We start from the raw sequence: 12,674 nt of genomic DNA on the forward strand, positions 1-12,674 counted from the left end.
GTACAGTACACTACAGTTCACCTGGGGTGCCGCCAACAATACTCCCTTCCCTCTAGCTGGTGCTTGTCATCTACACGCCCTGCGCCGCACCGACAGAGTGTGCCAATCCTAGTCTGACGGCAGATCAGAAAGCCAGCCAGACCGTTGGAATTCTTGTTGACTAAACTTACTGCTCCCATAAACCCCAAGTTACACAACACACACGTCCCCTATATACCTGCCGTACGTACCTTGCATATCTCATCTTGGGTACATATGGATTCGGAGGTAAAACCACCCATTATCGCTCCACTTGGATCTGCGTCTGGTCTCGAGGGGACCGGATCTGGCGAAAGAGACACTGGTGACGTGGTTGTTAAGCGGAGAGCCCCCATTGCTTGCAAAAGGTTTGTTTGTTTTTATTCATTATTTTTTTAAACCTTTTTTTTTTTCCTTCTTTAATTGTATTGTTACAACCTCTTGACATTTTTGAATATCCATCAGATGGGGTGGTTCAACCTACCTGCCATAAACACAAGTCTTTAGCAAGGATTGCTTGCAGGACGGTACTTTGGGGTTTCGCCGCCCAACTGACACAAACAGCCTTGATATATTGGATGACTGACTTGCATCATCTCAAATTGATCTCCAGATGTCGCCGTATGAGGAGCAAGTGTATTCATGACAAGAAACCTCCGTGCAAATCATGCAAAGATGCCGGCCTCGGCGCTGACTTATGGTAAGCTTTTTTTTTTTTTTTTTTTTTTTTTTTTTTTTTTTTTTTNTTTTTTCACGAACTTTAGTTCAAAATTCTGTTTCCCTCAAGCGCGGTGAAGCGAGAAGGGACGAAAAAAAGGACCTTGGGTTATCATAAGGCAGGCTGGCACCTCGAGGTGTATCATAGGTACATAGGTTACCTTGCCTACGTATGCGGTACACACCAAATACCCAGACCTGCTCTGGTTTCGTGTACCAGCAGCAAGGACGATGGGCCTTTCATCTCATTGTCATCCGTCCAAAGTTGTTTATCCTCATACATACATACCATCCACGAGCCTTAGTCCTCACACATTCGCTGCAGTATATTTCCTGTACGAGGTCAACCCGACAAGGACCGTGAGTACCGTCACCCGCGCACCAAGGCTGAGAAGGGTGCTGTCCGGGCCAATGCCCGGCCCCGCGGCGGGGCTGACTCTTCGATTACATCGGCCCCGCCATCTTCGGCATCTGGGCATCTTGCCCTCGGCAGACAGCTTGGATGCTCCGAGGATGACGACCCATGGCAGGTCCTTCCGGCCCTGCCGGAGATAATGGAAGCCGTCACCAGTTTCGTCCACCACTATTTCCAGCTTGGCTTTATCCCTAAGCAGATGTTTATGGAGAGGCTAAGAACGGATCACCGGTCTATCAGTCCCTTTCTCCTGTTGGGAATAATTAGCATATCAGCCCGCTTCACGCCCTCCTTGATTAAGCAGTACCGTACTGGCATCGAAGCCTCCGAGGCATACATAGCAAGTGCGTCTCGGCTTGCTCTGAAGCTACTGTACGACAAACCCTCCTTGCAAACATGTCAAGGCTTCTACCTCCTGAGCATTGCTCAACAAGGAAGCGGGCTCAAGAACGCCAGCTTTGTAGGTTCAGCAACATCCACGTATTTTCTCACTCTGATCTTCACCTCCATGCTAACAGGAAATCGACTATCCCCAATTTTCACCAGCTGAACCTCGGCATTGCCATGCGCATGGCTGCTCTTATGCAACTCCACCGTGAGGATACCTACCACACAGAGAACCCAACAAAGGAGTGGATTGTCAATGCAGAGTCTGCTCGGCGAACCCTGGTATGTCACTCCAACACGAAAAATGGACGGATCGGTGGTCAAGTAGCCAAGCTGGCTCCCTTGCTAACCAAGATCCCGTGTAACGGCCGTCGCCAATGTCAGTGGATGTTGCATAGTCAGGACAACCTGCATTCAGGTCCCTCGTCACCAGTTTCCATGGCAACAAGTGACATTACTGCGCTTCTCCCCTGCAACGAAGAGGATTTTGCGAATGGCTGCGTGCCCAAGGCGAGAGCAGCGCTGGCCGACACCCCTCCCGCAAAGGCAAACCCGAGTTTAACAACACATAAATCACGATCATTGTTTGCCAGTCTCATCCAGGCGCACTATTTCTGGGGCAAAATCTCTCGCAGGGCTGTATCTCAGGACAACGAGTCGTCCCCCTGGCATGAAGACAGTGACTATGCCAAAAGGGTCAGGGAGCTCAATGCCTGGGAGGAAAGTCTACCCGATGACCATCAGTTCAGCTGTATGCTGCTGAAAGGCTACAAAGTAGACGGCCTAGATCTAGCATACCTGGCTGTCACAATGGTCGTGCGACTCTGCAACATTGTTCTGCGAAAGCCTTACATGCACATGATGCTCCCCGGCAAAAGTGACAACAATCGCTCACATTTCTGGACCACGATGTCGCTGGAGCTGTTTACGAATGTCCACCTCCTATATGAGCAAATAGAGGCCAAGTTCAAGGATCGAGGTCCGAATGATGGAACTGGTGCGCAGATTATGGTAAGTCTTGTATTCGCACGCGAACAACATTTCGGTGTCACGCTAACTGACTTTCCCAGGCATTCTGTATATACAGCTGCGGAATCTTATCCGCGCACCTTTGTAAAAATCCTAGCAGTATGTTGGAACACACCACCATGTTTTGTACCAACGTCGTACTAACAAACATGGTGACAGTTTGCCCTAATCCCATGATCGCCAAGATGGCACCTACTATGCTATCACGGTGCCTGGACATCCTTGTCGAAAGCCAGGCGACTTGGCCTTTGGCCACTAACTGGCGTATCGGGCTCGAGAGCTTCGCTCGTGGTCAGAAAAGCTCTACCAGCAAGGACGGCTCCATGGCCGATGGAGTAAGTTTGCTTCGCTGTGACCCCGTATAGTTTTTCCGTCTGCACTCGCTGATCACATTGATTACAAAATCCGCAGAAAGATCCGATACCTCAGCCTCTGCAGCACATCAGCGCGACATCATCACCCGTTGAAAAGAAACCATTCCGATCAGAAGATCCAAGTCCGGCACTCTCCAAAGGTCATGCGCCACACAAGGATCCTCATCACGAACTTCACCCGATGCCAAACGCTTACATTGAGCCAGCTTCGAGGTTCACTGCAATCAACGCACAGTCTTCCCACTTTCAAAGCCAGCATCAACAGCCGCAACACCATCAACACAACCACGATCACCAACAACAGCATCATCAACACCACCACCATCAACACCGACCTATGCAAGATCATCACTCGCATCACTTGTCTCAGCAACAGCAGCAGCAAATGCCACCACAGCACCACCCTGCCGGAGGCGCCCGTGAGTCTCATCCCAACGGTATAAACCTTCTCCTCGAAGTCCTCGAGACGCATCCAAACCCCATAGGCGGTGCTGGGGGTCCCACTTCCTCGGCAACAGTCGGCCACTTCGCGGGTATGGGCAGTGCGCCCCCTCACCACCATCCGCAGCACGACATGGCCTACTATTCGCACACAGACGGTTACACGGACTCATTAATGTCCTACATCAGCGAGAACCAGGCCCATGCTTGGGTTCCACCGGGCGCTCTGTACAGCTATGTTAATGTCAGTGAGGGTATGTGAACCTGGGATGATTCGTCCAGGCGTTGGCGAAGGTCGGTTTGTTTCCATCCTGATGGCAACTTGTGAGGATTTTGCCCGTGGTAACGTGACAGGACCTGGATGAAAGCCATAATCACATGCCGGACCCTGGTTTTTACCCTCTCTTGCTTTCTTTTTCAGGCATCATCGCGGTATAAAAAGAATTTTTGGTTAATAGTATATGAAGATTCACCAAAGGCGCGCTGGCTGTTATGGAATTGGCGTTTTGTTTTTCGCGGGGCCAAAAGTTTGGCTCGCATATACATCTGTTGGGCGATATAGCATACGTGTATATTCCCCTAGCCTCTGTTTTAATGGCCTTTTTGTTTCCATCTAACACAGTTCCGGACCACAAAATTCTCATCACGATTCAGGTTCGCATTTGTTTTGAAACATGTTGATTTCCATTTCGTAAAAACATGCTATTTCGGCTGCGCTGTGGTCACTCGACCTTGCCAGCATCATCCGAGCCAAGTCGTTCGACTGAAATTTAGATTTCTTTGACACTTCCCCGCGTACTTGCATTTGTAAAGGCCCTTCCTCGTTTGTTTCGTCTCCCATCAAGCTTCATCCTCACTTCCTTCAAAGGCTGAACAAGGGCAGAACAAACAAGATAAAAACAAAATAACAAATTCCACAAAAAAAAAAAAAAAAAAAAAAAAAAAAGGTTCCATTCCACAATGATCCCCGGGGCGCCTTTGGGCCTTGTCCACTTGGATCAAGACTAAAATGCCAAACCAGTATTGTGCAAAGCTCTAGGTTTGAGGAAAAAAAAAACTAAACAGACAAACAAAGGGAACAACCTTCCTCGGTTCCGGTTCGCCAAACACAAAAGCCGATGGGAAAGGTAGGGAAAAGGTTTGCTGCGGGGTTGCGGTTTTGGGGGGTTTTGGCAGGGGTATGTTCCGTATGCTCATGGTGAGAATTTTTTTGAGATAGACTGGAGTCATCTTACAAATGATGTAGTGTGCAGGTACGGTTCAGAGGGTAGATTGTGGTCTATGAAAAGACAAACAGAATGATGCGGGTGGCAGGGGAGGTGCAATGGTGTCTAGCGAGAAATCAGCGGTGTAGTGTGTAGGTGGTGCAAGATTGTATGAAGGGCAACAAACTGATTGGACGTGGTCTCGAGATTAATAGTGTAGGGAGTTTTCAAGGGTCTAATTATATACATTCACTTGCGGGGTATTGCAGTCGGGCAGTAATGGCTGTGCGTTCCGTCATCCAACAAATATCAACGCCTGTGGGTAGAGAAAAAAGGAGAAAGCGCTGACATTCGCATCATAACAAGTTCCAGTGCAGACCAAAGGGACTTGATTGGACGGGTTGACCATGGCCGGCCATATGAAGGGGACCATATGATGATTGTCCGCATTCGTGTTGCGGATCGTTCAAAAAATGGGTTTTGGCGGTGGGCTGGTGGTAAATAGGGACACCGGGCCCGGCTCGGCGGGTTGGGATTGGATTGACTTTTCTTGGCCGGTTATCACCTGTCGAGGGCATTTCAGTTTGCCTAGGAACCGGATATCAAAGCTTCTCAAGTCTGCTGCATGACATTGACGGAACCGCCAAGTTGGCGCTTGACCTGCTCACGTGCCCAGCGTGCCGTCTCAATAGTCCGGGATGAAAACTCCCGGTTGGAGCGCGTCTCCTTGATAATAGCAGTGACCCAATCCTGACGGAAAGCATCCACAAGCTCCCCGTTAGGGTAGGCGTCGGCAAGATCACTGTTGAGGCAAAGGGGGAAGTCTGTCAGTATTCGCGTGCGGTGATTGCTCTGTTCAAAGGATTTAAGGCGAGCATGCTTACCCAATAACACCCATGGAACTCCGCATAAGAGACTCGCTACGGTTCGAGTCGCTAGCAATGTGGTTCAGCAGCTCAAAAATTGACGACACATAAGGCTGCAGTGCTTGGGCTGAAGACAGGACAAGTGGCTCAGTTAGTAAGAATTCAGACTCGTCACATGTCAGCTTGTGACAAGCGTAAGGGGATCCTTAGACTTACTCTTGTTGGCGCTCTTCATGGCACCAATAATGCCGCCCCAAGCGTCCATAATACCCTCTCTCAATGAGACGACGTAGTCAAACATCTCATATGAGCCTTCGGGTACCGTGGTAACAGTGGAGGCTTGTTGCAAAACTTGAGCCACAACAGACAGATAAGTCTCAAAGTGGCCACCAATGGCATTGGCAATATCTCCAAAGCACTGCAGGATGGCAGGCTTGAATTGGTTGGAAAGTGTTGAGCTCTGAATATCATCTATTCGTTAGCGCAAGCAAACCAAATCACCAAGAAGCAAATGAAGAGATATGATACTGACCCTCAGGTTGTTAAGTAGGTAGTTCATAAAGTTGTCGCAGTACGGCTGGCTGCGTTCGCCCATCGACCTTGTAATGTCACTCACGAGGCCAATAGCCATGGAGCACAGGCTGGGCTCTTCCTGGTTGCCCAGAGCATTGTATAGGAATGGCGCAAAGGCATCCATGTACTTGACAAACTCCTCCTCGATAGCATTGGCAAGGCTGCTGATGGTGGCGAAAATAGCCTCAGGAACACTGGACTTGCCGTTGACCGTTGATAGAATCTGGAGCAACACCTGCATGATGCGGTCGCCCTGGGGAAGGATTTCCTTGTCAAGACGGCCGATGATGGCCTGAAGAACGGTTGACAGACTGGTCTGCATGTCCTCGAGCGTAATGCGGTCCTCGACGCTGACAACCTGGGCCTGTAGTGGTATCGTCTCCTCCAGGCGCTTGATGATAACATCCGAAAGAGCCGCAACGGCCTGCAGACTGTCGTTTGCCGCATTGACGATGAAAGCGTTAAGAACCTCGTACGCGGCCGTCCTGACAGCCGAGTCGCAATCGTTCTTGGCGGTGACGTCGAGAAGGTGGCGCACACTGTCGTTGAAGTAGGGAGTGATGGCATTCTGGGGAGCTCCCGGGTCACCGGCGAAACGTTCCGCCAGGTTCATCAGAGCCCAGCAGCACGACGCAGCCATCTTGGGAGTGTTGAGCAGGCCGGCAAACAAGGATCGAATCAGAGGCTCAAGGTGCTGGCTGGGGTCAATAGCCTCAGAGCAGGCCTCGGTGATGCGACCGAGAGCATAAGCGGTCGAGTCCTTGACCTGTACCGAGGAGTCGTCCATCATTGAGATGAGGATTTGCAGGGCGGACTTGACGATTGGCTCTAGAGTCTTCTCATCAGGGCCCTCCATAATGGCACCGAAAGCAGAGACGGCCGCATCCCTGTTGTGCCAGTCATCGGATCGCAGGTTGGCCTCAACAAAGGAGATGACAGGTGGGATGATTGTGCCACCAACAGCCTGGGCGTAAAGCTGCAGACACTGGTAGCCAGCGCGAGAAATGTTGTATTCGTCATCGGCAGCGTCCTCATCCTGCTTGGTGAGAAGGGTAAGGAGTACGGGGACCACCTCGTTGGTGGCCACACGGGCGAAGTTGTAAAACGGCCTGACCTGGTCCGCGCTCTCGACCTGTGCGTTGTCGTCCTCAATGGCAATCTCCTCTTCACAGACGGTGCTCCAGAACTCTACAGCAAGCTTGGCAACGTCCTCGTCTTCGCTCTTCATGCCCAAAATGGTCAAGCCAAAAAGTGCCTTCTCCATATAGAAGCGCATATTTTCGTAGTAGAGGGCCATGATGCGGTTCAGGCAACCAAAGGCGCCCTGCTGAATACGCGAGTCGTCGCCCTGTGTGGCCTCACAGACTACTTGCATGATGTAGTTACGCTCACCCTCGTGCTTGAAATTGTTACCGACAAACTCGAGCGAGTCCCCAAGGGCAGTGATGGCGGCCAGCCTGATCTCGTTGTTGGTCTCCTCCTTCCTGGCGCCCTGGACGACGGCCGTGAGGATAGCATTGGAGTGGTCGACCAAGCTAGCGCGGAGCTCAGGATCTTGGCTCTCGCAAATGAATCCGATCGTGGTCAAGGATGCCTGCTTCTGGTGTGGCTGGCCCTCGCTGACGTTTGTGACGAGGATGTTCATCAGGTCGGCCCATTGCCCACGGGGAAGCTCGATGCCCGCAATGGAGGCAATGACCTGGGCGGCAGCCTGGCCAGCTTGGGAGTTGGTGGACGACAAGGTTTGCAGAGTGAGACTCTTGACCTTTGCCCTGGTTTCGTCGTCTGTTTGTTGAAGCCATTTTTGTTGCAGTTCGGTTTGACGGCTGAACTCGCGGGCTGTGAACGCGTTCTTCACCGCAATACCGGCGGCAGCTCGAATGTGACCCGGGGCGTTCTCATTTGCTAGCTCTGTAACGAGCGTTGCAAGGTATAATGACTGAAGAGTCGCAATGGTCAGTATTGGATTGACGGCATACAAGGCGCACAAGGTCAGGAGGCTCGAGGGAAGCGCAGGCGTACAAAGTTGGTCTCAGCCGCCTGTGTGAGCTGCTGTTCGGCGGCATGTCGCAGATTCGCGTCTGGGTGGCAAAAGGAGAAACCTGTCAGCAAGCCAAACGAGAAGATGACTAGGCGGGAAAAGGGCTTAGGATACGAGCAGCAGAGAGGGAACGTCCTTACCAGCAGACAGCGAATTTGTGAGCACCGTCGTAATGTCTGACGTCGCCATGGTGAGCCTGCTGCTGTTGCCCAACAGAGGCTATCTGAGGTTTGTAGATTCGAGTGTCAGCCAAATTCCCAATTTTCGGATGAGTTGATCTGCAGTGTCGGCTGTAAATAAAGGTAGGTCGGCGGAGCTTTAATCTAGATGAGTAGCGTGCCTGCTGCCGGTGGTGTCGGCGTTTGCTAATGGGATAAGGGAATATACCGCCTCTAGGCAGACACGAGTCGGAGCAAAGGTGAGGAGGGGCAAATAATAGTTTGCGTAGAGCGGGCTGGCTTGTTTGTGTGTACCCATGCACGTGTGGATGCAGGTGGGATGACGGAACGGTGAGAACCGTGTGGTGTGTGTGTGGGAGGGGGGGAAAGAAACCGCAATTGTTCGGGCTAAGATCAATAAAGTGGGATTGGACCAAACGACCCAAGTACAGGAGAGAGGAAGCAAGAAAAATAGAGTATCCCTTTTCCCATCCCTTTGGGTACGGCCGACTCTCTCTTGCCCCCTATGAAAACGACAAGCCAGTACAGCTTCCCACAGCTGGTAGCAATAGTCGTGGAGAGGCGCGATCAAAGTCTTCGTGTCGTGATTTGAGGGCTGCGAGGCTCACAGAGTTTTCCGAGGTCCCAAGGTTGTATAATCCAACCTAGTAAAAAAAGCTTGAAACAGATGAGCAGACTTACCTTTGTAGGGAACTGTTTTTTTGTCTTAATCTTTTGCCTTTGGACTTGAAAAGGGCCTGACTTTGGTCGATCGAGTGTCTTGTTGACGTGGAAGTCGGCTCCGAGGGCTTTCAGGATGAAGAGAGAGTCCTCAAGAGAATTGAATTAAAAGATGGACTATGTGAGTAGGAAAGAAGAAGAAAGAGTGCAAGCTGGCAGTTTGGCTGCAAATCTACGCAGCTCAAATGTCTGTCTTGTGTCAATGATAAATTGTTTTGGTTTGTGTTTTTTTTCTTCCCCCCCTTGCCCAAATCGTCACCCCTCCTTCACTTTCCCACAGTAACGCCCCAGTGCCCCTATTTCTGCAGAGGTCCAGACGGCCGCCAGCCCGACCCTGGGGTTGACTGACAGTTGGGAAGCGGGGCCAACGACCCCGCCAAAGGGAGCACTGGCAGCCGGCAACTGGTTCATCTCCCTCTGTCCATTGCATTCCATCATCTATCTCATTTTACTATCACTAGGGTCCCTAAAAATTCATTTCCAGGGACTATGACTGTTTGTATGTATTTTTGTGACTGTCAGTCACTTTTAGTGCCTTAGACATGAAGGGAGGTAAGGTAGGAGGTAGTCTTTTAAGGACTTCATGCTCATTCCAGCATCTTCTAAGTAGTAGAGTCGATCATAATATTCGCGCGATATTGTACCATAGTAAAGTCAATGCTGAACCGTTCGGCGTTAGCACGGATCGATCGTGGCCTCAATAAGAGCATGAAGTTAGACCATTAAAATTTGCATGCAAAAGGCCAACCGAAGCTCTGACAATTTTATAGCACCCCAGTGTGCCTTTTCCATAAAAATACCAACACTTTTTTTTTTCTTTTGCAAACAGAAATGCCCTTTTCTGTCCCATGAACCGTTACAAACCCTCCCAAAAGAAAACATAAATGTGCATAAATGTTCATTCATTACATGGATTCCGCTTTTGCCTCCAGGGACTGAACCAGATCCTTGGGTACTTGTTCACCATTGCCGTTGACTTTGGCGCCTTCGACGGCCAGGACGGGGCTTCCCGGGCGGCTAGCAACAAACTAAAGCACAGCACACAAACGTCAGTAAACTTATGCACCAGAAAAAGCAGTGCAAATCAAGGAACCAGACACAGAAATCACTCACACTGCTGGCCGCACTCAACAGAGCAATCAGCGAGCTCTGAACCACGTCTTCGTGAAGCCCTACGCCCCAGAGCTTCTGGCTGCTGCCGGCAGCTGTGCACTCAATGTACGTCGCAGCCTTGACGTCGCGACCCTTGCCAACGGCGTGCTCCTTGTACTCGTTGACGTCGAGGTCGACTCCGACGGACCGCAGCGCGTTGGCCAGTGACGAGATGGGGCCGTTGCCACGGCCCCGCAGAGTGTACTCCCGACCGTCGGCCGAGATGACGCCCTCGAACACTCGCTTGAGGTTCTTTGTGTCCTGCGTCTTGCCCGGGGCTGGCGGCACGGGGCTCGAGCTCCTGTCGGGTGTAATAGAGTAGTCCACAATGCTGAACCTGGGGTTCCCCTTCAGGAAGTAGGTCTCCTGGAACAGGTCCGTAATCTCCACCGGCAGCAGCTCCCGACCTCGCTCGTCCGCGATCTTCTGCAGGATCTTGCTGAAGTGCACCTGCAGACCGCGCGGCAGATCCAAATGCAGGTGCTGCTGGATGACCCAGGCCGCGCCGCCCTTGCCGGACTGCGAGTTGACCCTGATGACGGCATGGTAGTCGCGCCCGATGTCCTTGGGGTCCAGCGGAAGGTATGGTACTTGCCAATAGTCCTCGTAGCCAGCTCCTTTTTTCTCGCGCAGCTGGAAGCCCTTCTTGATGGCATCCTGGTGCGAGCCGCTGAAGGCGCATACGACCAGAGATCCACCGTAGGGCGCACGGGGGTGGACGGGGATCTTGTTACAAACTTCGACGACGCCGATAACGCGGTTCAGGTCTGAGAAGTCGACTTTGGGGTTTACGCCCTGGGTGTACAGATTGAGGGCCAGGGTTACCAGGTCCACATTGCCGGTTCGCTCGCCGTTGCCAAACAGACAGCCCTCGACGCGGTCCGCGCCGGCCATCTGGGCCAGCTCGGCTGCGGCGACTGCGCAACCCCTGTCGTTGTGTGGGTGCAGCGAGATGCAGCACTTTTCACGCTCCGTGATGTTGCGGCAAAAGTACTCGATTTGATCCGCGTAGACATTTGGCGTTGACATCTCCACTGTGGCGGGCAGGTTGAAGATGATGGGGCTCTCGGCCGTCGGCTCCCACGCCGCCTTGACGGCCTCACAGATCCGCACGGCAAATTCCAACCCAGTGTCGGAGAAGGTCTCGGGGCTAAACTCGAATCCCCACTCCGTGCCGGCCTGTGTCGGGTCGTCCTTGGTCAGAGAACGAACCAACTTTGTGCAGCGTATAGCCAGCTCCACGCTCTCTTCCTCGGTGAAGCCGAACACAATGCGGCGGAAGCATTCGCTGGTGGCAAGGTAGATGTGTATGATGGCCTTCTTAGCGCCCCTGACGGACTCGACAGTCCTCCTGATCAGATCCTCGCGGCATGGTGAGAGAACCTGCAGAAACACATCGTCTGGGACAACGCCTGGAGTCTCGATCAGGCGCCTGGTGAAGTCAAAGTCGGTCTGGGAGGCAGATGGGAAAGCGACCTCGATCTCCTTGTAGCCCAATTCGCACAGCATCTTGAAGTATGTCCATTTCTCGTCTCCGCTCTGTTGTTGTTTGCCAACTCGGGTGTGTTAGTCACTGAAAGACAATCGGTAGCTTGGAACAGAGTCCGAAAAGGGTAGCGCCGCACCATCGGGTCAACCAAACTCTGGTTTCCATCTCTGAGATCGGTCGAGAGCCACCTGGGGGCCTTGTCAAGGGTCTTGCTGGGCCATTGGCGATCGGGGAGGTTCACTGGAGGGAACTTCTTATATTTTGTGGAGGGGTCCTTGAGCCTGAGCGTGGCGCCATTTGGTGTTAGTCACTTTTTTTCAGCCAGACTTGTTGTGTGACTTCCCTCCCAAGTTTGAAAAAAAAAATATGAAACTGAACAATGCGATCCTAAAAATTGAACTGCACACAAAGACACACTTACATTGGCATTTTGGCGGGGGTCTTCTGCCTCGATATAAAAGCAATTCGTCCGTTGCTGTGGACTGATGGGCTGCTGGCTTTGTGCGCGCGTAGCGTAAGAGAAATAAAATTTCCCCGGGCTTTGCCAATGACGAAACTGAGGGGCTCAGGTTTAATAGTGTACACGGCCGCGGGAAGCCTTTTTTTGTTGCTTTTGTTACAGCCTTTCTGCTCTTTTCAAAGGGAAAAAAAAAAAAAAAAAAAACCCTCCACGAATGACAAGACAATTAAGTCTCAACTAGAATACTAAATTTTTTTGCTTGTCCCGAAAAGAATTTGTGTAGTACAAGATCTGGGTTACGAGATGCGTGTTGGAGATACTTATATTAGCACCAACCTACTGCTTAAAGCACCGCCCCTCCTCTCTGTCTAAACCCGTCGTGACTGGGCCCTGAGTCACAAACACAAGTAGGGTATACCGCGATAGTTAGTGGATAGTGCCGCGAGCGAGCGAGCTCGGACCCGGGAATAGCATCCATGAGCATGGAGGTGGGTGGATTGGTGGGTTGCGGGGCTCCATTCCGGTCATTCAGACGGTTGCCGTCGGTCCAATGCCAATTCACCATTTATTCAATTTGCTCATGCGCCTACTTTTGCCGTCGGCGGGTG

At 51.6% G+C, this 12,674-nt stretch overlaps 3 protein-coding genes across 3 annotated transcripts; 1 reads left to right on the forward strand and 2 right to left on the reverse strand.

The window, feature by feature from the left end:
* Positions 1-255: 255 nt before the first annotated feature.
* Positions 256-3,643, forward strand: PpBr36_05652 (uncharacterized protein; the record flags this gene model as incomplete). The annotated part of the gene is made up of 7 exons (XM_029892805.1): positions 256-386; positions 632-718; positions 1,061-1,610; positions 1,697-2,548; positions 2,608-2,665; positions 2,726-2,901; positions 2,978-3,643. 7 exons carry the CDS (start codon positions 256-258, stop codon positions 3,641-3,643), a joined length of 2,520 nt encoding a protein of 839 aa, XP_029745529.1.
* A 1,555-nt stretch (positions 3,644-5,198) lies between these two features.
* Positions 5,199-8,255, reverse strand: PpBr36_05653 (uncharacterized protein; the record flags this gene model as incomplete). The annotated part of the gene is made up of 6 exons (XM_029892806.1): positions 5,199-5,388; positions 5,471-5,579; positions 5,669-5,912; positions 5,985-7,964; positions 8,048-8,106; positions 8,207-8,255. The coding sequence occupies 6 exons, from the start codon at positions 8,253-8,255 to the stop codon at positions 5,199-5,201; spliced, it is 2,631 nt and encodes an 876-aa protein (XP_029745530.1).
* Positions 8,256-9,870: 1,615 nt separating this feature from the next.
* PpBr36_05654 (uncharacterized protein) lies at positions 9,871-12,035 on the reverse strand (the record flags this gene model as incomplete). The annotated part of the gene is made up of 4 exons (XM_029892807.1): positions 9,871-9,993; positions 10,079-11,656; positions 11,743-11,887; positions 12,028-12,035. The coding sequence occupies 4 exons, from the start codon at positions 12,033-12,035 to the stop codon at positions 9,871-9,873; spliced, it is 1,854 nt and encodes a 617-aa protein (XP_029745505.1).
* Between the last annotated feature and the right edge of the window lie 639 nt (positions 12,036-12,674).

Source organism: Pyricularia pennisetigena, assembly GCF_004337985.1.
Source record: "Pyricularia pennisetigena strain Br36 chromosome 4 map unlocalized Pyricularia_pennisetigena_Br36_Scf_6, whole genome shotgun sequence".
NCBI classification, from domain to species: domain Eukaryota; kingdom Fungi; phylum Ascomycota; class Sordariomycetes; order Magnaporthales; family Pyriculariaceae; genus Pyricularia; species Pyricularia pennisetigena.